This window comes from Biomphalaria glabrata, chromosome 1 (assembly GCF_947242115.1).
Source record: "Biomphalaria glabrata chromosome 1, xgBioGlab47.1, whole genome shotgun sequence".
Taxonomy (NCBI): Eukaryota; Metazoa; Mollusca; class Gastropoda; family Planorbidae; genus Biomphalaria; species Biomphalaria glabrata.
The window spans coordinates 37,519,449-37,545,532 of record NC_074711.1 but is presented as its reverse complement, the minus strand read 5'-3'; the positions used below and the strand labels follow the sequence as shown (position 1 = coordinate 37,545,532).

General features: G+C 31.0%; 1 protein-coding gene across 3 annotated transcripts; it reads right to left on the bottom strand.

The window, feature by feature from the left end:
* Window positions 1-200: 200 nt before the first annotated feature.
* Window positions 201-25,139, bottom strand: LOC106053807 (enhancer of mRNA-decapping protein 3-like). 3 transcript variants are annotated; one of them, XM_013209430.2, is made up of 8 exons: window positions 24,668-25,139; window positions 19,497-19,684; window positions 18,991-19,349; window positions 18,480-18,857; window positions 17,014-17,167; window positions 15,374-15,591; window positions 14,445-14,616; window positions 201-12,331 (listed from the first exon to the last, which is right to left on the bottom strand). In XM_013209430.2, exons 2-8 carry the CDS (start codon window positions 19,670-19,672, stop codon window positions 12,166-12,168), a joined length of 1,623 nt encoding a protein of 540 aa, XP_013064884.2. In that variant the 5' UTR covers window positions 19,673-19,684; window positions 24,668-25,139; the 3' UTR covers window positions 201-12,165. The 3 variants fall into 3 exon arrangements, with proteins under 3 accessions (XP_013064884.2, XP_013064885.2, XP_055890979.1); XM_013209431.2 differs by having other exon boundaries at window positions 24,721-25,139; XM_056035004.1 differs by having other exon boundaries at window positions 25,052-25,137.
* Window positions 25,140-26,084: the final 945 nt, after the last annotated feature.

Sequence of the window (26,084 nt, the reverse complement as noted above, 5' to 3'; positions counted from 1 at the left end):
TGACTTCATCTGCCCTAAAGATCGCAAGGTCTGAAAGGAGAACTTGACTATGTTCAAAAGAGAAGAAATGTAGACTTGTTCTAGTCTATTTTGTACCTAGCAATAATAATTAAACTTAGAAAGTCCTTGCTGTACATTTTTATTCCTTTTAAAATTAGGACAAAATAAAATGTAAACAAAAATGTAGCACAACACTCCAGTATGTTTCAACAATATGTTTATTTCAGTATCAACACAACTTAGAATGGGGCTGAGATAAATCAGATTGAATTGTTTTTGTGTGACCCCCACAAGTGACACCAGAGCTAGTGATGGAACTCAAGGTATTGACAATTGTAATGCTACAAACACAAAACTAAATAGACTGTTGGCTAATAAAAAAAAAACTTCTAAAAGCTAGACAAGAAAAATGTCTGAGTGATCCCAAACAGAAATTAGAATGACAAGTAGAACACAGCGGCACATCCAGAGCCAACAAAAGTGAACTAGGAATACATAATGTTGTGAAAGCAAAGACAAAAATAACCCATTTTGAATGTTTCTTAGTGTAATACCAAAATAAAAGGTGAATAACATTTTACTAAAAATATACATTGGAATAGTTTAGTGTCTAAAAATGATTCAGGAATCAAAAGTAGGGGCATGGTGGCTGAGTGATAAAACACTTGGCTTCCAAACCGAGGGTTCAAATCCTGTTGAAGACTAGGATTTTGAATTTTTTTAAATTTTTAGGCTGCCTCTGAGTCCATCCAATTCTAACAGTAGCTGGGAAAAAGTAAAGATGGTTGGTAATTGTGCTGGCCACATGATACTCTCATTAACCGTGGGCCAAAGTACAATGCATCATCTGCCCTATAGATTGCAAGGGATACTTTTTTATTTTACTTTATCAAAGTACTAATAAATGATTTTTAACTCTTTATCTCCATAATTATTTGTCCACATTCTGACAGAATTGTTAATTTTTCTCATTTGTACATTCTACCTTGTTATGATTAAACTTGAATGACATTTTTGTTTGTCAGAAAACATTACTTTCGGTATAGAATTATAGGAGAATGCATGCTCATTTTATATACCGGGTAACACAAATTATAAAACCAAAAATTAATTTAATTTAATAAGGTGAAATCAATGATGATATCCTTAATTAGGAGAGAACGATTTTAAAAAATTGTTAGTCAATTCTATTTATCTTTATACCATATGATTAAAACAACACACAAAAAAGGACACTAATTGTTTTAACTTTCAAACAGTGATAATATAAAAAAAAATGCAGAATGGTGGAAACCTTTCATGTATTAATTACAAAAAGTTTATATCTCACAATCAAATTTAAAATAAAATTTGTGACAAACACAAAAGTGAAAATGGTCAGGGAGAAAGATTAAGGATCTAGAATGACACTTTTGGCACCATTAGGAAATACATACAATTGAATCAAACAAAAGAATGTCACTAGTCTTAGGTTAGGTGTCAAGAGACTTGTGTTGTCACATCCACAGTATAGAGAGAGTATTCCTCTTAAACTCATGTATTTCCTCCTCAATCTAGTTTGTGAAAGGTAACCAAATAAACATCTATCTACTGAACAATGGACTGACACTGAACAGAGCATTGACTGTAGACAGAGTGTAAGTGAGATTTAAATTACACTACAAAATATTACTAAAGGTTCTAAGACAAAACAATTGGTCATGCAGATATAGTCTTAATTTGCAAATCACAAAAAAGAAATGCCTAAAGAAGCATGCTGAACCAAACAAATTTTAATTGTTCTAATTCTTCTACACAGCAAACAAGTGGGAACACTTTTATTACAGTCAGTACCATCAACAATAGGAAGAGCTTTAAAACTCCGATCTGATCACCCCTGAACAAAGGAGGATTGTGGTTCCAAGTTAAAACATGGGATGGTTACTTAAAGAGCCAAGGTTTGAACACTTGGAGACAGAAAGTTCCTATTTCCCCAGTTTAATTTTACATTTCTTAGAGAAAGAAAAACAAATGAGCATCCCAAGCACAGCAGAGAACAATCAATGATTCAAAAACAAAAAAATGAGGGCTAGCTACTGATTAGTAACAGAAACTCAAATGCAGGCAAGTTAAAAGTCAAAGCATCAGAATTGAAGTAAACCTCAACAAGCTCCTTACCAAAACTACTTAATAAACATAGGTTTAAATCTATAGCCTTCAAACACTGTATATAAATAAGGTCAAGAGAAAGGTCTTAGTAAATAAAAATGTACACATTAAATAAGCATTAGTGTAAATACCTTTAAAGAAATAAAAAGAAAATACTCCCAATGAAAGGTACACCTAAACCACATTCATGTATATTATGTTTTGTCATTTCACTTTTCACTAAATACAGCTCTATAATATATGTGCCATTTGAACACAAATATAATCTACATACACTAATGCAAAGCTCAATACTCTTACAGCTTTTGAATCCTAAGTATAATCCCAAATACATTTCCCTTGACTAGCTTTGACAGTCTTGGGCACTTACATGTCTAACATTCAATACTCCTTTATATCTAACTACTTTACAGAATAGTTATAATAATACTTTGATAGAAAAAAAATTAAGGATATTTGTTATTATTATATATAAAACAAATCTTTTTATTATTATTTTTTTAATTTAAAGATATCAGCTTTATATCAAATTTATCAAGTGTGATAAATGAAAACAAAAATAATAATATTTAAGAACTTTCTAAATCTTTAAATAATGACTTCTTCTAAGAGCTTTCATCTTTATCAATTAACAGTTTATTTACTGACATCATTAAACTATTGTATTATATATATTATTTAAATACAAAGTACCTATATATATATATATATATATATATATATATATATATATATATATATTTATAAATGTATATATATGTAATAAAGAAAAGAGGGTTTCATAATAGTAGCACAAAAGCTCCTATTCAGCCCTCAAGGCTTGACAAACTGAAAGATGACAACAAACAGAAGTAAAGATTGAGTCTAACACATACATAATTGACATATTTTTATATTAGCCAATAAATGTCTACAGGTAGACAAAAAAATTGTTACACATTGGACATAAGTCCAATTGACAACGAAGGGAACAACAAAAAACACCAAATACCAAATGCCAGATATAAAAAAAAATTTGACAACATTATTTCTAAAGAACACTTCAAAGTGTTTTCCATCGATGGTGAACATTGGATTATACTTAAGCAAAAAAAAAAAAAAAAAAAAAAGTCATAATAAATTAAACCAAATAAAAGGGTCTGTGGAATTATATATTGTCAGGTTTTTGTCCAATTTTAGCTTATGTCAAAAAAATAAAACAAGGATCAGATCAGCCAAATTGTGTTTTTCTGGAGTTTAAAAAAAATAAAAAAATAAAAAAAATACAGCTATACTACATACACAAAAAGTCCTAGCCACTTTTCCGTCAACATTAGATCTACTTCTAAACAAGTGACGATGTTTAGATATCACACACACACATAACAACATATTCATTTTTATAATTTTCACAAAATCTTACATAAAAAAAAAAAAAAAAAAAAAAAACGAACAACAAAGAAACAAATTTTAAAAAAAGTTTTCTTTTTTTTCAATAAAAGCAAACAGAAAAAAAAAAAAGCCAAGATTATTATTTGTTTCTGTTTACAACTGAAGCAAGAATAAGAGAAGTTGACTATTGAAGTCTAGTCAAAATGAATTTGCTTAAGTGAAGGCTGGGTGTGTGTGTGGATGTGTGTATTTGATCTCCTGATTGTTTTTTTTTTTAGTTGCTTTTCATTAATTAATACACCCATATCATGTCCACAGTAAATATAGAGCATGAATTGTATGCATTTTGATGCCATGCAATAAGCCATCTAACATTTCATGTTGTTTTTGTGTGTTCTCAATGCTTTATTGATTTTGTTTGTGACCAAAATTCTCTCCCCTCCCTGCTTTAAAGATATAATGCCATAAAATCAAAGGGCTTAATATTAATGAAAACAAACTTGAGAGTTACTTCTAGAATGTGTTATACACATTTTGTATTTTAACTTAATATAATGTGTTAAATTAGAGCTTGAATAAATCTAATTTAAGAAAGAATTTACTCAGTTCAAAGCAAGAAGTACTAGAATTAATTGGAATTCTCTTAGAAGTGGAGGAAAAAATAGGCCAGAAGGCAAAAAAAAAAATATTTACAAGTGGTGGTCAACTAGACCTGATTTGATAAGACAACACACACAAACTAAGACAACACACAAACGAAATTAACAAAACAAAAACTTGGTCAGAAGTAATTTAAGGCACAAGTTTTGACAATATCATAAGGTCCATTGAATGTCTTTATCAAGAACACTGAAATAAAATAGACTAAATGTTTTCATCTGTTGTAAGAACAGTGGGCAAGTTTTGAAAAAGACTTTAAGTTCTGAGCTTATGTGAAATGTTTCATTTTGAGAGTAGAGTGAAAATAAATGTCATTTTTTCATAATTCAGGATGCATCAAAAACATGAATAAAAATTACTCCATGTTATGATGTTTAGAAAAGTTACACTTATGGACATTCACAACTCTGACATGAATTTCACTTCATCGACGGTTCATTTTTTGGTGGATCACATTTCATCACAGTTGAGATCGCACTATTTACAGTGGTAGTAATCCAACAAATACATTGCTATGAAGATTACCATCACATTCTTTGATTCAGCCCTGACTATAAACAAACATTTTATTTGCTACATCATAAAGTAATGTACATCAGTTCCATAGCACAGTCATCTAGATGTTCCCTGTGATATTTAGACACAGTAGCCTTTCTAATTATACAAGTCACATCTAACCATCAATCAAGGACCTAACAATTACATACAAAACATTCAGATAAACCAGATAATCAACTATGTATACAATATATAAAAACAAAATTAGTCTCAGAACCTCAATGCTGTATCAAGGAGCAAGTCATAGACACTCAAAACAGATGAACAACAGGCCAAGAAACAGGATGAAATAAAAGACAAAGTCAGACAAACACACACACAGGCTGGTTGATGATAAAAGACCAAGTCAGACAAACACACACACAGGCTGGTTGATGATAAAAACTCTCTTCTACTTGCTTACATTGTCTCACCACTGTTTGACATAAAAACATGTTTAAAAAAAAAAGGATGGCCTTAAAAAGGCACCCCATGGCGTAGGAACAAGTTGATTTGAATATAGATCATTTAGCAAACATGAAACAAGAAATAGAAAGCACAGCAATTATTTGAACTTGATGTAGTTCAGTTCTGTTCTACTTGGCTGTTAGAATCACATCTTGATAGGCTTTCTGTATCCCTTTTAGTTACCACACACACGCACACACATTTTGATTCAGCATTAACATTTTTTATATTTTTTTAAAATTCTTTTTAAGAATTTTCTTAAAGATTAATTGAATTATATTAAAATCATCTATTAAAAAGATCATTTGTGAACAATAATTTTGGCAAAGTCTTTATAAAAATCATTAAAATTTTTTTAAGAATCAAAAAGATGTTTTTTATTTAAGGAGAGTTCAAAACATTCTGATGGAAGCAATAATTAATGCATGCTTTGGCTACCTGACTACATCAGCTGGCAGCAAGGATAGAGCACATCTATGGTAATATGCATTGAGTTATAGTATCACTATATGCCGACATCAGTCTAAATAATTCTAAATTAGCCCCTTAACAACCTGTCATTTCCATACTGAAGGCATGTTACTGAAACAGAGTGTAAACCAATCTGATTTTTTTAATGTAGTAAATCAAAAGACCAGGCAAATAAACTCTTGATTTGAAACTCAATCATTTCTCAGTTCATACAATCTCACTCAGTCCTTCACAAAAAATATATATATATATATGTATAATAAATTCCTATTAATTGAATTAATAAGTAAATATGTTGCTCAGTATTAATTATCGATAGAAGACACATTGCCAAACATTTTAATTTTAGAGGTAAACATATTATCAAGTTTATCAGTTATGGGACATTTCAACACAGAGTTTAAAAAAAAAGGAATGCAGGTTATGATGGCTGAGACCATGTCAAGATGAAATGATGTAAAACATTTGGTGTCTCCAAGAGAATAATGCCGCCCAGATGAAAGACAATCTTTAGGGAGAGGGTCCAACGACATTAAAGCTCATCCAACTATGACTGGCCGGTGAATTAATGCGACCCACAGGAATTACAACTCAAACAGGATCTCTGTTAAAAAATGAACCATTGATATACTACATGAGCTGAAAGGCAGAAAACAAGACGCACAAGCAATGAAACAATCCTAATCTACAATGTGTTCCTGGTTAACATCAGGATCAGTTCAAGACAAGGCAAAGTAAAAAATACACAGCCAGAAGTAACAGTCATCAGACCATATCAAAGATTTCATAAATATTGACTGGAGCCATTTTTAGAGAGAGTAAACTACCTCTAGATGAATTGGTTCAGGTAAAGAAGATATATCTCCTTTTTCTGCTATCAGTCAAGTAGTTTTATACAGTTATTATGAACCCTCTTCTCCCAAAGAAATAAACCTAAATGAAACTACTTTACGTTAATCTTTTAAGTCTTTAGTAGAAAGTTTTCTTAATATACTAATGCTTAAATTTTGAAGAATAAAATCATATGTTTTTGAACTATTTTTAGTATTGAAGATAAATATACATATAAACCATTAAAGAATCTTATTGCACAGCTAATAAAGTAAATACTTGTAAAAACTTTAGGATGTTACAACCAAATTGAGATACTAAACATTTATTTTCAATTTGTCTTTAGGAGAAATTTTTCTGATAAGCTTGACTTGTTTATGATAACAGACAAAACATACAAATAAAATTATTTCAATGGAAAATTATATTTGTGCTCCTCCTTTCCAAAATGAAAATATTGAACCAAAACAACAATTAAAATTGACACCTCAGGCAAAAAATGAGCTCCTACAATATTTGTGACTTGGGTGGATAACAGTTCCAAATGCCCTACAGAAGTTATTTACATTGGAAACAACACATTCTCAAAATACACTAAATTAATATATATGTTATATTTGAAACAACACATTCTCAAAATACACTAAATTAATAGATGTTATATTTGAACAAAAATATTCTCTAAACACACTAGATGAGTATATATCTTGCTTGTCTAGTCAATAATAGAGATGTATAGTTCTTAATAATTCCAATTACAGGAGAGTGTTTTTAAAAACATTTTGAATAGAAATGACAAAGATTTCAGGGATAGCCGATATTAAAGAACTAAATCATACCTTTCACTCTATAACCATTTTATTTTAAGTTCTGTTTACTGTTATAAAACACGGACAAATATTTTTTCTACATAATAAAATGAAATAAGTAGTTAAGCAGTCACACTATTTATACACAGGTGCCATGAAGACATCCTAATGACCTAGAGGAGGTTTCCAGTCAGGAAATATACTATCAATGAATATGAACAAAAGCCTTAATTATTCAACTAATACTGTTTCGGTTTGTTCAAATGTTAATAGATGAATTTCTACCACCATAAGTGTGTCTGTTAATGATATGAATATAACACTGTACTTACATAGTCGCAGACATCACAAAATAGTACAGATATAGTTATGGAATGAACAATTTTTTTTTGTTTAGAAAGTACCGGAACACTGCAAAAAAAAAAATTTTTTTTTCAATTTAAAAAATCTGAATGCCTACAACACAAGAAGCTTGGGATTTCAAGTTCAAAATGTTTTTTTTTAATAAAATAAATGATTCTAGACATACACAATATAACATGAGCTCAACACCAAGGATATTCTAAACTACTACCGAATACCTAATTAAGACAAAGATAAGTCATGTAAGTATTGCCAAGAGGGACTCACCATTTAGCTTATAATGTAACATACATCTTTGATATAACTTAAAAATACTTTTGGGATTAGGATTTGAAAAAAAAAAAAAAAAAAACCTGTCAAGTGTATGTGCAATGATGAAGGTGACTAGCTTTTTTTGTTTTTGTTTTTAAGAATCAACAAACTGAGTGGCAATGACAAATAGAAAGCAATTCTTCAATACCCCTCAGACAAAAAAAAAATACTAACAGACAAACAGGAAGATTTATCAAACATTAAAGTTGGTTACAGTAGTTTGTTTGAAATGATCATTCATGAGACAGGATGATCTCTAATGAGAAAGTAATCAATTAGAACAATAGATACAACCAGTACAAGAAAAACAAAATTCCTATTTCAAATGATGTTCTATCTTAATACTGGTTGAGAAAAACAGATACGCTGCTGATAAATAAAAAAAAAAACAGATATTATTACAATTTAATTAACAGAGCAAAGTAATTTAAATTTGATTTGAGCGGATTAAAAGAAAAAACATTTTGACAGAACAAGAACAGGAGTTGTTCTAACATCGAGTGATTTGTTGCTATTGTTTTTGAAGCTCCACAGATGGTTTATTTTAGGGATATGCTACAATTATGATTGATTAAAAGACACAAATCACATAACACAGAATCAATCCTTGGGGAAAGTGACTGTGAACTACCAAGCAACAAAATCACACAGTGGTAGAATATCCTCGTATAAGTTGAAAAAACTTTGAAACTATTTCAATAAAATTTAATTACAAAGCTTTTTTTTTTGGTGATCTTGAGAAGATGAATTAAAAATTTACATAAGCCAAATTAACAAAATCTAGAAGTGGAGATGAAAAAAATAATAAAAATGAGAATGACGAATCATTTAAAATAGCAACAATACTCCACACAAAATAACATATTGCACATAAATGTGACAAATGATAAAAGGCGAACCAGACCACAGGACCTCACAGCCTTGTTGCTTTTTTTCATGGCATGGGGCATAATTAATAGAAACTTTTGATATTTGGTTACATGCCCTTGTCCTCATCAATCAATAACATACAATTTAAAAAAAAATGTTTTAAAAATTATTTGTTAAAAGCAAATGAATGCTGTCCTAGTCTGTGATAGTATGAGAGAGATATAGTCAACACAAGAGGAAAGGGTAGCGTGTTTCTAGGTAATACAACAGTTAGAGAGAGTGAGTGAGAGACAAGGTGAGTGATGTTGGTTAGTTCAAAACACATCATCTTATTGTAGTACAATATAGTCATGGCACTGTACATATTTACAAATGGTACATCTACCGAGTGGAAACATATTCTACTGTCAAATACATGTCCATTTCAAGGTGTTTAGTTTCCAGTTTGCATTAATGAGACACAACAATCATTGGAAAAACAAATTAAAATAAAACAATCAAAATGGAAAATGAAATTTTACAAAGGGATAAAAATTAGAAGAAAATAGATGCAAGAAAAAAAATCTACATATCATAAAGTTAATATAAGAGTCATCATCATCCTCAAATGTCACTTGATTTTTTCTTTTTGTTGTAGAGGTGCTGTGACAGTTGGCGTAAACAAATCCTCCTCCCCCCCACCCCCAACAAACTTGTTCTGGTCAGCAGCTTTCCTTAGCAGACTATCAAGAGAGGTTCACATTGTCCAGCCAGCTTTTCTTCGGATGACTCCTATCTTCATTCTCCTCCCACTGTACTTTGAAGAATGGCTTTTCACAATGAATCATGTCAATAAGACTCGTTAAGATCATAAGAGTACATTATGGTTTATGAATTATTCATTGTGAAGAAAAAAACAAAACCCATACACTCTTAAAATCGACTCCTATTTCAGCTTTCATGACATGATGCAGTAACAGAGACATTTCTTATCAATACTAAATAAAATGAAAAGAAAAAAAAAGAAGAGCAAAGCCTATACCAGAAAATAATGTACAGACTGCTACACTTCAGCAGTAAATATTTACAGCAAACTGGTGTGAATACAACAAACATAGAGATTGATTTGACTGACATGGTATCTCCATTGTAGACCCAAACACACATAATGTGAGCACAACCAGAAATAGAAGACCCTCATGTCTCTTCATATAAATACAACTTCATCCATCCACCAGATGTCACACTTTATACAAATATCAGATTTAACATTAATGCTGAAAAAAAAAAATCTTCACCTAGTCTTAATTAGGTGAATGTATAATACAGAACCAGTGATATTTACATGGTAAAGATCTAAAAGAAATGGTGCCATAATGATTGTTTAGGTTTAAATGACATGTTTTGTCAGAGGCTCCGTTGCAGTTGCTTAAGGCAAACTGAATCTTCAAAAGGTTTATGGTGTAATTATTGATGAATTTTTAACAAATGACTATGAATAAAGTAGTGTACTGCTTAAAACCAAACTAACAAACTGTGAAGCTTTTGAACAAATATTAAAAGCAACTTTTAGTAATCCCTGAGCAGGTTCATGTGACACACAGCAACTACAGCATGACACAAGGCTAAGACACATTTCTGAAAGCTGAATCCTCTGTTCTTCAACACATACTCAAATGCACATGTGAGCCACATCTAATCTGGATGCTGACATTCTCTCTCCATATACTTCTAGCACTTGGACACAAAATATTCAAAACTGTAGGGACCTTCCTACAAACACCCTGTCATTTGCAAACAAAATGCTAAGAATTCTTTAATCTGTAACAATAAAAAAAAATCTAATGTATAATAAAAATTAAAGACCCACAGATCGTCGTCTCAGCTTAAACTGTTTCAATTTCTATTATATAATACAATGTACAATTCCAGCATCAAAGCAATGCTTTACTTCATGCCAAAGAGAGTCAAAAACATAAAACAGATGAACAAGACATCCTTCTAAAAAGACATAATCATTAAAATTAGTGTTTTATGGCTAATGATATCTTGTTGTGTTCACAGTCGACTCATAACAAACAACACTGAGTTACATGCAATTAAAGTGATCAAATAATGTTACAATACATCCTCAAGTCAAATAACTTGCCTTAAATGTTGGGCGAGTCCAACAAGTGTCATTCAAGATTATCTTCAATGTATATACAGAAGTGACAAGTAAACATGGCATTGGTCCTAATGCAACGACTTCAAGACCGTATAAAATGTTTGAAATTTTAAAGCATGGCAAACAGTCTCTGAAATAGTTGACATTCACATCGACAGATTAAATAAATCTTAATGGATGATGATAACTCTACATTTTTTTTACAAATATTTAAATGCAAATGAGATACTTTCACAGTAGCTTTTGTTCAATATAGTATGTTAAACAATATAATGTCTCTTCACTATGTCAAAAGATGATGTTTCAGTCCAACAATATAGTATCTCTTCACTATGTCAAAAGATGATGTTTCAGTCCAACAATAAAATATCTCTTAACTATGTCAAATGTTAATATTCCAGTCCAACAATAAAATATCTCTTCACTTTGTCAAAAGTTAATATACAACAATACAAAGAGAATATCAATTTCATTTGTTGAGCAATAATAGCACAAGAATATTGCCAAGACAGGTAGCAGTACAACAAATCTCTGATCAAATATGCCTACAGACAAATACAACAGGTACCAACATTGAAAATAAAATAGAAATAAACACACTTTTCATTATATTGTAGTCCTCATCTCAAAAACCCCCACAGGCTGCACATTTCGACGATAAAACCTTTATGCTGCCATGTCAATGTGGAATAATGACATCATAAATACAACTTATCAAACACAATTTAAAAAAAAAAAAAAAAGCACCAACAGGAGACCAAGCTAAGTAAATAAGCACAAAGCCACAAATTTCAAAGATTGTACCCTTCTTATTCAAATGCAAAAAAAAATAGTTAAAAAAAAAATACAAATAGTTTTTTTAATCTAAAATGTCTAAATCTCCCAGAATGAGGTCTTAGCCAAAATTTCAAACATTTATCACAATTTGAACTTCAGCTTTTTAAAAAATTGTCTATGAGGAGTAGCTGTAACTTTGTGTCTGACTTAAAACAACACGTAAGAGGCCATTTTCTCAATTTGGAAAAACTAAAAACAAAAATTATAAAGCAACCAAATAATTATTTACATGATTATTTCCAAACACTAAAAGACATTCAGATAATTCTAAAGAACTAGATGATATAAATAAAATAAAGGAAGATTTGTGTAGATTTACTAGGTGCATCTGTTCGATATGTCTTACTGCTTTGCATGGAGTGGAATGATGAACTTTGAACCAAAAGGGGACACATAAGTAATTCCAGACTTTTTGAAAATGGAGGCAGGAATGCTGAGATCACATAAATAAAGGCTGCCGCATGTAGCTGCCACTTTGGTGAGAGGCAATACTTTACACAGGCTCCACCTAGAGAAAAAAATAGTTATTTTTTTAATTAATTTTTTTTTCATTATACTGAAAAATACAACCCAAACTTATTTTAGAATTTTTATTCAGATTCCTACAAAGATTGTTGGAGCATGGTTGAAATAAACAAGACAAATTTAACAATACATTCTGAATTTTAAAAAAATTTAGACAGCAAATAAATACTACAGTATATAGCTAATTTAGAGGCACAGTGGCTGAGTGGTAAAGCGCTTGGCCCGGGTTCGAATTCTGGTAACGACTGGGATTTTAATTTCGGAATCTTTAGGCGCCTCTGAGTCCACCCATCACTAATGGGTACCTGACATTAGTTGGGGAAAAGTAAAGGTGGTTGGTTGTTGTGCTGGCCACATGACACCCTTGTTAACAGTAGGCCACAGAAACAAATGACCTTTACATCATCTGCCCTATATACCACAAGGTCTACTAAATGGGGGACTTTACTTTTTTGATATAGCATATTTATAAGGAACAAAATATAACAAACTTACAATTATCATTTAAAATTGGACAACCGAAATGTAATCTGGGAAAAATATAGTCTGAATATCTCCACATACAATTGATGGTAAAAATATTTGATTCACATTGAAATGTGGGGAGAAAGATCTGTTTTCAAAATTATGCATATGCATATCACACAGACATATATATATATATATATATTATATCTAGGCTGGACACAGATATCTTTTAACACTACAAAAAATGGAAATGGTTTGTTTCATATATTTGCCTGAATATATAGTTCTGTGATTAATAGCCCATTCTAATTAAAATCAAAGAAAATGGTATTGCAATGTTTCTAAACTTTGAAAACTATAAAGATCATTACTTTTCTAAGACAGAAAAGATTGATTTTCCTAGATTCTGGACAACTTCCTTTACAGTTTGAAAAAAAGGTTTGTACATAAGAATCCATCTATATATATATAGATCTGTGAATTGATCAATAGTAGATAAGAATTTGTTTCGCTTTTCCAGTCTTAATATAATATATATATATATAGGTCTGTGGCATATCCTAATCAAGTACAGTTGCACAATATACTGATAATCACAGTGTGAAACACTGGCGTGCATGATTGTAGATACAACTCTTACCATAAACAAAATATGCCAGTCTGTGCAAAAAATAAATACATCAAACTATGCACCTATGCATTAAAATTCATGATTGGTAAAAAAAATGCACCCATGCAATATTTTATTCAGTCAATCTTTTTTATACACTACAATATTTTGTTAGCCTGCAATTTCCACCAATATGTTTTCATATTACAATTTGAGTCTACTATGGTTTGTTAGTCATTAATTTATCCTTCAAAGCTTGGAAAGCTGTGATTCCTCCTATGTGAAACAACTCAGGACTGCACTTATAAAGCTTAACAACAGCAAAATAAAAATTATATTCCATGGATACTAGCACATATTGAACTAGAAGGAAATGAGAAGGCTGACACACTTTGCCAAGTGGGGAAGAGCCAATACATAATTAAACATTGCACTCTTTCCAGAAGAAACTAATAGTGAATGGAATAAATGAGAAATGGACATGCTCTCATCCAAATCACACGAAAGACAATGTCTATTAAAAGTTATCCAGACATGATCAATGTCTAATCTTCAGCACAGAACTGGACACAACAAAATGAGACAGCACATGTTCTGGAAGCTAAAAACTGGAACTAGCAAAATCTGCCCTTGTGGAATGTCACCAGAGAATGCTATGTCTTTCAAAACTGCATTCTTTAGCAAGAGGCCTGAACAAGACACTGGCCCCAAAACACCCCTCTAGATAGAAAAATATATGGAGAGCTGCCTAATTTAGAAACCACTGCGCAGTTCATCTCATATATTGGTCTAGTCATCTGCACCCTCCAACATAACAATGAGAACGAGGAAGAAGTTAAAGAAGTAAGCTAGGACTAATAACAAAATTATTTCCAATTAAGTTAAACATCATGTGAAAACTTTGTTGTTTACTTTGAAAAAGCTTTGTTGACATTTTTCAACTATTTTATCTAAGTTAAAAAAACAACAACAATTCCTAACAACTTAGGAACACAAAGAAATGTCTCAAAAGACTTACTTGGCTGGAATACCCACACCATCAGCAGGAGGATCTAGAGCTAATACTTGGGCTCTTATGTCACCAGATGTAAACCACTTGGTGATACTGACATACCATGGCTGTTTAGTAATTGTCAAGTCATAAGGAGTATCCATAGCAGTCACTATTAGGTCAATGGTATCAGGAAGGCCTGAGGTTAAGACATTTCAATCTTTAATGTAAATAATGTATTATATTGAAATCAAGTCTAAACATGATGAAACTGAATTGTATTAAAACATCATAGATTTTGGTGTTAATGGCATTCACTGTATTTAAATATATATATGTAGCTAAAACTGGTCAATTTTAGTGATTTTCTAATTTTTTTTTTAAAAGACTTGGAGTTTTATCATTATTACAAAGCTTTAAGTAACAAAAAACAAATTAGTATCTTTATGGAAACACACAAAACCTACATAATACTCTGTTTTGATAATTTTAACCTTTAACTAGTCGAGTCATTTTCTATAAAATACATTAAATGTTACAACTTTTTACCTCCCTGTTGAAATTCATAAGACTTTTATGATACAATTATAATATAATTGTTGAATTACTAATTTATGTTCATTTTACAAGAGTATATACAAATATTTAAAAATTTAAGAGTATTTTTTTTAGGGTTTTAATTTCCTGTGTGTACTATATAATTTAAAAAAAAATGATTATCCATTTAAAGTTCTGTTTTAAGGTTCAAAATTTAAAAAGCAGAATTTAACACATTCCTTTTTTTTTTTTATTTCACCATACATTGGGTCAAATTAAGATTTTGAAAAAAAACTAAAAACTAATTGGACCATAGTTAGAATTAAAAAAAAAAAGGATGAAAAATAGAATAAAAAAAAATAAGTAGCTAAGAAATTAATTTATGCTGTTTACAGCAGTAAATAAACATAAATATTAACCTTGGACATTGTGAGTAATGGCACTTCCAGAAAGTCTATACAGCTCCAACTCATCTGCCACACTTGGGGGCAGCATGGTCACATGGGGCATAAAAAGTGTTACTTGGACGCCATGGGATGAGAGGATGCGGGCGCAGCACACACCCAAAGCTCCATGGTGGTGTGGTCCACAAAGCACCACAACAGATGGCATTTGATGATTGTTCTTTGGATGAATTCTAAAAGGAAACAAATTCAGAAAACGCACTCATATATAATAAGTAGCACTAATAATAAGATGCTCCTGGCAGTTATATTTCTGATAAACAAACAAGCAAAAAAATGTCTATCAAATTCTAGGCTTCAAAATTACATTTTCAAAATTTAATGACAAGACTTTTGAGTCATTACAATTGTTTTTGTTATGAGGGCAAAGTGCCAGGTTCCAATTTGATGGTTAGAATTTTCTTAAAATCTGTTTACCTTCTTATAAAACCTACTGACTTGTAGTTAAGATACTCACTTCTGATTTACTAATTACACTCAAAATTATTTTCTTCAACCAAAGTTGATTGCAACACAATATTGAAAGGGGGGCGGTATAATGAATTAATTTATACTATTAGTTAAAAGATAAAGAGATTAATTATGTTTACAGAAATAAAAAGTAAAAAACAAATATCTACATTTCTTGAAGATGAATAAGGACTTGCCTTATATAAATTAGTGAAACATTATTCTGTGGAAGTTGTTTATAAACATAAGAGTATGTAAGACTATGTCTCTCTTTCTTTCAACAAAATCAATGTCGTTTGCATGTATGTTAATTTTTTGTTTTCCCTTCGTTCATATAAAAATCTCTTAACTAAGAAAGCTCTGTAGAACCACCAACAAGCCAAATGTAAGTGTAAGAACTCAGTAGTGGCGTTAATACTGAAGAAGACAAAAGCACCCTAGATTCTAATATTAAAGAATAGTTTCCCCCCTGAAAAAAAAGAACAATTTAAAAACAAAATGTACAGTCAAGCTGGTGTCATAAGAAACATTAAAAACTTAAATGAAGAAGGGACTTTAGCGCCAAGTGATCAATAGTGCTTAAACTTTGATCAGAAGAGAATTGGCAATAAAGAATATAAAATGGTTTGTCTGAAGAATGGTGCAATAAAAAGTCCCATTCTTGACATAGTGACTTCATACCAGCAGAGAATATTTTAATTAAACCGCAAAACCTGTTGGATGAATACAATGCATTCAACAAAATTCCATCAGCAGAGTAAATTGCCTTAATTGCAATGGCAACTGCAGCCATCCCTTCATCGTGTTAGATGGAATCTATAGGGATTCTTTATATAGATAGCAATTTTTGAAAAGTGTGATTTCATTGTAACTACATGGACACATTTTTTCAATTGAAATTACGGACCGAAGCACTTAATGACAAGACTTGGAGTCATTGGAATTGTTTTTGTTACGAGGGCAAAGTGCCAGGTTCCAATTTTCTTAAAAATTTGTTTCCCTTCTTATAAAACCTTACTGACATGTAGTTAAGATACACTGGCTTGTAAAAACAACAACAATATAACCCTTAATAAATATATGCATATGTAACTGCCACTTTTGACTGAATGACTAACAAACTAATAATTAGTATTTTTACCAACCTGTGGCTGCCCCCTATCAAGTGAATGACCATTTCACTAGCTGCTCTACCAAAGGCTTCAAGCTGTCTAGCTTGAGATAAACCAAACAAAGAAGCTGCCTCACATAGCTTGTCTCGAAGCTCTAAACTAATTGAAGGTACTGCAATTCCATTATCTGCACATACAAATTTAATAAAAAAATTACATTTGATTCTTATGGTGGCTGTAAAGCGTGCTGGTATAACATTTTATGAAAACTGATAAAGTTACTACTAGTGTGCTAGTTCTAAACAAGATTTTGGTGAATAGTCTCTTGGGAAACTTTCTTACTTCTTATTTTGATGAATTCATTGAGTGAGTATTCTAGATTGACTTAATAAGATTCAATCAAGTAGCTTATGTATTTTTGTACTTTAAGTCCAATGAAAATACAAATAGTTTGTATTTTGTAATCTGGGGTTTCAGGAAAGCACAGATCTTTCTCATTTCTAATTTTCTCTAAAGCTGTATATGTTTTAAGTTTACATCAGAACAAATTAATTGAAAGGTCCTTCTATTTACTCAGCAACTTTTTGACCTTTAAAGTAATAAGATTCTAATTCAATCCTTATGAGCCTGATTCTTTTAGATGCTAAATGAGCGTGATCATAAAAATTTCCTTATTGGAGTCACCTCTGGGAAATCTTCTTGACTGTTAGCACGCTTGACATGAAGCATCACATCTTCATGATATTTATAATTTTATTTGATTCTAATGAAACTGAATAACTTGTGAATTTAATTTTGATTGGCATGATAGAAAATGACTTACAAAGACAATTAAGAGAGTAGTGTTAGTAGCTTAATGGTCTGATTGATAATGACTATCCTAAGAAGGGAAAGTCTGTAACATAAATCTTATCTCTTAAATATAATATTAAAATGATAATGTCTAGAGAATTAAATATAACAACTATAACAACAAGTAAAAAAAAAAAAAAAAAAAAAAAAAAAAAAAAAAACTTATATTAAGTGTAATTGTAGTTTGGATCAGTCATGTCATTAAATTTGCAATAGACCTACACTCACAATAATACATCTGTAAAATTAGATATTATTTCTACCAATTTTTTTTGTTTAGTGCTATTTCATGCTTTTAGCTTTCTCAATATGCTATGATCCTACCAGTTGGGAAGGGGGTGAGGGGGAGGACGAAGGGAGTAGTTTGGTGAAAGTTACCATGGTCACTTTTAAATGCATTTCATAAATAAATAAAAAGATGTACAACTTGAATTTAAATTCAAGTGCTCAAGCCAAAACATTTACCACCATGCCAGCGAAGTACTTATGAAAAAAGAAGATTTTATAGTTATTTATTATTAGTTTCAAACCTATAAGCCATGACCTAATTCTGTACACAAAGTATAAAGGGGAATAATTTAACTCGTGAGCAAATTTTAAAATGACATAATCAAAATGAAAAGTATTTTTGAAGTCAAATATGTTACCTGTAAAATACATTTGAGATTTAACTTCAGGGACACGAATCTGTTTTAAAGCAGTTGTGTCTGACACACCAGACTTCAGAACATTCTCATCATGTTTATACTTTTGCTCCACAGGCTCTTCTTCAAGGCTTAATTCAGGAAATCCATTTTCAATTTCTTGGAAGACTTTCTTTTTATTGAACATTGCCAAGTTAAGCTCAAAATCAAATTCTTCCTGCAGGTAAGACTCTGTAGGTGCGCTGAAGCATTCACTGTTCTTAGCATTGGCGCCTCGTCTGTTAGACTCTCCCTTTCTAGAAGATCTAGATTTTCTATTATGATCTGCAGAGCTTTGATGATTGGACCAGTTTTTAAAACTGCCAGATCCTCCATTACTCGCTAAAAAATAAGATAATTGTTTAGTAGATTATGTTTTAAAGAAATAACATAAAAAATGCCAAAAAGATTTATTTTTTTTTAAAACATAAAGTGAGAACAATAGAAAAGAAAATCATTCTATAAATAAGCTTACCATGATCATCATGAGCATGTTCCAGCGCTTCTTGAATTGGTGGCTCTCTTGACTTGCTCATTCTGGGTCTTGGACCAAGCAATCCATCTGTAGGATCTGTTAATTTAGACGGGCTATCAGGTGGCGACAGCTTCCGTCGACAACTCTGGGAGTTATGCCCATTGCTTCCAGAGTTATAGAACCCATTACCATTTCGAGCTTTACTCGTTGCTTCAATTATCTTTATTGGTGAAGAGCAAACTGGCTTGGTGACTTCATCTATTTCTTTTGTCATTTTTGATGGAGTGGCTTTCCTTGTTATGATTTCTTTTGCCTCGTTAGATGCATGAATAATTTTGATGTCATGAATGGTTGTGGAACTGCAAGAAAAATTTTGACAATTAAGTGAATTGAAATGTTAAAACTTATTAGTAAAAGTTATACACAATAGCAAGCTTTTCTTAAATAAACAAATAAATGATCAGAAAAAAAATTGAGTCAAACCTCTACCAAAAGAAGATATATACCTCAAATTAACTTCACTTTGGTCACACCGAAGTCCATTGTGAAATGCATGAGTGATGGTGAGGGTATTCATAACAGGATCAATTTTTTTCACATGTCCTTGATAAATACCTAGTTGTCCACAATCAATAGACACCATTGAGCCAATAAAGTTACTTGGTTGTGATTCTGGGGGCATCTTTCAGATTTTCTGAAAATGAAGTATTAACAGTCTGTTTATATACCCTATGATAAAATGGGCTTTGAGAAAAATGCATTTAGTACCTGTTTTCATTGAAGTCACAGGAGTTACATATTGTTAGTTTTATGTGTATATCAACTCTAAATAGTACAATATCATTAATCCATTCACCCAAGCTTGAAATTAACAAGAGTTATTGACAGCATAAGTGTTCTTGAAACTTAGCTAATCTCTTAATAAACAAGAAGAGACTGAATGGCGTTAATATAATATATATGATATATAGGATATAGGACAATTTTAAAAATCAAATAGAAGTGGTTATTTGTGACGATCAGTGCAAAGACAGCCTAGTCAAACAGGACACCTTGTAAAAACATTAAAACATTTATATCCCCTAGCCTTTAGATACAATTTTAAAACACAGTTGTGTGGTGTCAAAAAATGCGTAAATACCAGGTTCACTCCCATATTTGTTCTTGTAATTTTTTTTTGTTTTTAAAAGTTGTTATAAAGGAAAAAAACAACAACCTAAATTTAGCAACTAACCATAAGATATATTGATTACTTTGTAGATGATAAATTACAGTTAGCACACACTACAGTAGTAAGAATATTCAAAATTTATAATGAATATTTTTAGAGTTAGCGTAAAATATCTTTAGGTAAGAGCTGCGTGAGATCTCACCGTACAATATTTTTCTAAGAAAATGTCTACTGGTGGAAAGCAAGGAAGACACGGTTGTTGTTTTTTTACCAAAAATACAATGAGGATAGTTATATATAAATATATTTTAGTGTATAGCAAGGCTAGAACAAACTGAAGAAAAGATGTAGTATTCTTTGGTCTAATTTGTCTTTGACCTTTATTTTGCCTAGGAAAGACTAATGAGGCTGTTATCAAGTGACTAGATGTTTCTGAGTTTATCACCCTAAACGAGTTATATAGACTAGATTTCAACCAAAAACCATTCATCATTTGTTTTGGTCTTTGATTCTTGGCTGGTATATCACTGAGTAATAGAATTGGATTGCTCATTCTGCCCAAAAGGCAGCAAAATATAGCCTGGAAACATGGACACTGGAAATTTGGCCACCTGTAAATTGTGCACTTTATGACAAGGAAGAATATTGGGCACTCTTTTAGTCTTTAATAGCAGCTTTACTTTTAAAGATTTTAGATTCAATTTTTAAATATGTTAATAATTAATAATAGTTATTATTAATTTCCAACCCATTTATTATTTTCATAATGGAGGACCTCAGAGCAGTGGAAACCAGGTGGAAAGGGGCTTCAGACATTTGTGGAGACAGCTTGCTATCCAATGTGACGAACAGCATGAAGTCTAAGTAAGTATTTACCTCTGAATATTATTTGACTTCCCTTTTTATATTATTAATTAATTAATTGATAATTAAAAGTTTAAAATATTAATGATTAATCTAAAATATTTAGATCAGTAACTTATTATTTAGACTAATTGCGTAATTTATCAATTTTTAAAAATTGCCCACTTAAGGTGTAGCAATGAGTGGGAATCGACTCTTGCCTCTTCCCTGAATTTGCCAGGTGACTGTAATGTCTATATCATTTAATGACATTTTTTATCCGCCTTCGCAAGAATGCCATTTTTTCCTTTTTGTCAGCTTTTCTTATTTTGTCATAAAAATACAGTTAAAAATCATTATAGTTGATATTTTTGATAAGTCACCTTTAGATTGTACACTAAGGATATAGTATGTACATTAAAAAAATTATCTTAAAAATTAAAGTCACTATTAAAGAGTGCCCAATTTTCTAATGCCCATTTTTCAACCTTGTCAAAAATTGCCTAATGGAATTTAACGGAGGTCATATTTCCAGGTAGCAAAATTTCTGACGTCCAAATTTCCAGTAGCCAATCTTCCTAAATTCACAGAATAGGTCAAAAAGAAAACATTTATATTCTAGATGACCAGCAAAATCTTTAAGTAGACACTTTGACAAGTTTTTTTTGTAAATTAGTCCAAGTCAGTAATTTATTGAATCCAGTAACTATTGTACTGCAAGATTCTATAATTAATACTAAATACAAAAAGTCTGAAAGAAAACAATGCCACGATGACTTAGATTATAGACTAGAAAAGGTTGATTTAGACTAGATTAGAATCAAGGTCAATACATAAAGATTATATCTATATCTCTAAAATTTACTCTACTACTTTTAGATCTAACTTCTAACTAGATCTAGTGAAATCTAGTCAATGGACAACAACAATTTAAAACAATAGATTGTGGTCATCATTACCTGTTAATTTTGTAAAGTTAAATCTAGACTCTATATACATCTCTAGATATCTAAAATCCAAAATGGTAGAAAATCTAGAATCTTGAACTACTAGATTGAGCGACATTCTAGTTTTTGACACTTGGAATTTGATCAATATTTATCAAAAGATCTAGAATCTAGATCAGGGATGCCCAACTTAATTTGCGCCTGTGGGGACTTTTAATTTCTGACACTCATGTCGCAGGCCATATAAAAAAAAATTTTAATGAACAAATAAGCACTTTTATTAGAAACCATGGATCTAGTACATACAATAATTATGGGATTTTATAAAATTTTATTTAAAACCAACTTCTGAATATCCAGCTGCATAGATAAGACACCAATTCAGAGCACTAAATCTTGATGTTGGTCTGTGAGACGATTATGTAACATTGGTTTTGCCCCTTACAGCCTACTTAATAAACAAAGGATCCAAAAGATGCAGTTTGATGCCAAAGACATAGCTAGCTCAAGATAGCAGCAGAATTTCAAATAATTAAAGATAACGTTAGATTCATGTCACCTAATAGAGAGACATTCATTTTAAAACATAATTTTTGTACAAGAAACAAAACAAAATAGTATAAAATGATATCCATGGAAGAGTGAGAGCACTAACATAGGGACAAATACATTTTTCATTTGTGTGTGTGTGTGTGATATACTTAATTTTTTTTCGTCACAAGTTTTGGCCGGATAACACAATGCAGTGGGACAGGGGCGTATTTTGGGCATTCATGATCTAGATGATAAATTTAGATCTAGATCTAATTATTCTAATCGAGACTAGATTAGAAAAGAATACTGATCATGATCTACAAATTAGAATCTCTAGTCTAAAGACTAAAATATACACCTACATTAAATTATATATATATATATATAAATATATTATAAATTTATGTCAGTATGTCAGACGTCTAGTCTCTGACTATATATCTAAATCTGAGGTATGAACTTGATTATAAACTAGATCTAGATCTAATCTCTAGTAACTATAGTCTAACTAGACTCTCTAGAAACTAGATCTAGATTCTAAATCTACATTTATTATTTTTATAACAATACAGTCAATACAGATTAAAACAGATCTATGATAGTAATAGTATATGAAGGAAAATATGTGATTATCTACTCACTTAAGTTAGTCTTAACTGACTTAACTTACATTGTAATTTAGATCTAGACATCTATCTATATATACTTATTAAAGGGTAACTCCGATGGTTTTGACAATTTTTGATATAATATGTGTTTGGATTTATAGATAATGAATATATTATTCTTTTTTTTTTATTTGCAAGAATAACTTAGTAATTGATGTTTTTGTGACATAATTTTTCTGCGCATCCAAAACAGTCAGATTTTCACTGAATTTCTGTGTGACGTCACGACGGTGCACTCAAATCCTATTGATAGGGAGGCGAAAAAGAAATTATCTTTGATAAAAATTTTTTTTCGTTATTACATCATTAAAATACTTTAAAAGAAATTTCTAATGGTGTATAAATTATGACTGTATGTTTGACCGTAAGAAAATTGTGATTTTTTTGTGCTGTTTCGACCTAACATTGGTTGACATGGAAAAAGTGATGAGAGAGCTTGACGCTGGCTCAGCCGGCGAGACACACCCCCAAGGTCAAAAGTTAAAAAGTTGGAATTGAGTTTCGTAGACGATAGATCTACTTATTAAATAAGAAATTTAATAGTAGATATCTAGTATTCGTAGTAAATTTCTAGCTCACAAATCTGATTTCATTTATATTTATGAACTTCAGTTGTTTAAAATGTCTCAGTAGTATCATTAATTGAATTCTTTGGCCTGGAAATCCAATGTATTGTTGGTACTGCACCTGGTATTAACTTCAATTTTTTTTTTAAATCCCATTTCCACAGCAATGAAGTTGCTGAAACAGCTTCTCTCAAAATGGTTTGAGCATAAACAGGAATTAGCTAACGCCTTTGTAAAATATTTGCTCTTCAGGCGAATAAATTTTCCCCATTTTCCCTTTAAAACTTCATCTCTTGGAAACAAATGAAAAGAGACACTAATTTCTGTATCAGCATACTTGCTGATTTTATCTTTGTGATTGGAACTACTGCAACAAGCTGAAGAACAATATTTAATTTTCTTCAAGTAGAAATAGAGGTTTATAAACAATGACCGATTATAAATCAACGTGGAGACTAGATCTAGCTGTGAAGCGTAACAATAAATGCGATCCGATAGGTCTAGATCTAGACTAGAGAGTTTATCGGTTATATAGGTCTAGATCTATATTTAGCCAGCACCCTTGTGACGTCACGTTTTTAAAAACTAAAAACATCTCGCAGAACCCCGTTTTTTGGGGGGCGTGGAGAATTTTCTGTCTAATTTATTAAATATAAAATTTTCCGAGCATTTAAATAAAAAATGATATAATGTTTACTGTTACAACTTTTTACGCAGAATTTAAATATGTCAATAACTAAAATTTGAAAAACTATCGGAGTTTCCCTTTAAATATAGTTAGACAGTTATATTTATTTGTGAATTTAGAATATATACTCTATAGATAGTCTATTACTCTAGATCTAATCTGTAATCATCTAGATCTATCTAACTCTAATCTACTTTAACTTTTAAGACTTAATCTAGTCTAGAATAATTAATATTTTCTTTTTAATTATTTTTTTTTACTTCTGTAGAGGTAGATTTTAGATCTAGATATCTAGTCCTTCACTGACAGTAACTTCACTTCAGCCAGTTGTCACAACTGCTGTGGCTTCACTTTTTCACGTATTTTGCCTCTGGGCTGGACTGACACTGAGTGTGAGAGTCAGAGACCGGTCAGAGAAAGTGTGACTCTGGGCTCTGCTGGCTCTAGATCTAGACAAGAGTCAAGAGACTTGAACTCAGAACTGACTTGAAGTTCAACTTTGAAGACCAATGTATGAAGAGTCTAGTCACTGACTAGTCTTTGTGACACTTGACTTTGTCCGATCTTGAAAGTGCAGTAACAATTCTAAACAAAGTACTTATTAACAAATCTTTATCGAAATATCATATGAAGGGCAAACACACACAAATAATCCAGTGGACTTAATGACATAAGCAAAATGTTTTATGAGCACAAGTTACATTTGATATTGAAATATGTTTTTTTTTTTTTTTTTGCTTAGCTAAGACAGGAAAACAAAACAATCATAAACCGGAAGTACATTCTCTGAGTTCATCTTTTTTTAAAGACAAAAATTTAAAGAACCAAACAGAACAAATAATTTATTTATTTATATTCTATTTTATTGGGATATAGGCGATAGACTTATAAATGAAGACTAGTCTCGTAGTCATAGCTTCTTTCTAATTTAAAAATAGAAAGCTTTTTTCCTTTAAAAAGCTAAAACTATTTGTTATGGGCAAAGAAGTATGCCTAAATATATAGTAGAGTCGGAGTCACGTTACACACTATTGCGGAGCAGGCATGTTTGCGGAACAGCTCGTCGAAATTAGTTAAAACCTACTTTATTTTGAAATTTTCTGCTAAACTACTGTAACGGTACTGCGCGTGGTCCATTTCTCTACATTTCCAATATAAGGGTTTTCCTTTCACAGCAGAAAATTAATTTTGACTCCAGGTTAAAGTTGACGGGTGTGGAATCGTCCATTATTTTTCACGTATCAGGAGAACCGCATAGGTCAGGGCTTTTTAAAAATGATAATGACACATCACCTGCATGATACACCTATTTTTAGGTTAATAAATGGATGTGGAAAAACTTCATGTCGTAGCTATCTACCAGGGTATCAATTTTTTAAAAAATTGGGAGGTGTTTACCCAGTTTTTACCTTTTTAAAGATAGTCACTATTGCGGACACTATAGATGTCATTTATTTGACCTGCTCATTTAGCTTAATATTTACATAGTGATTAATAGATTATCGGAATTAAAATATGAAATTGTATTAGTACACATAAATTTAAAAACATTAAGAGAATAATATTACATATAATTTATGATTACCAGACGTCCGGCAAAAAGAGGACAAATCATAATATCAAATAATATCATATAGGCCTATATAATATTAATATAACAAAAAAGAATTAAAGAAT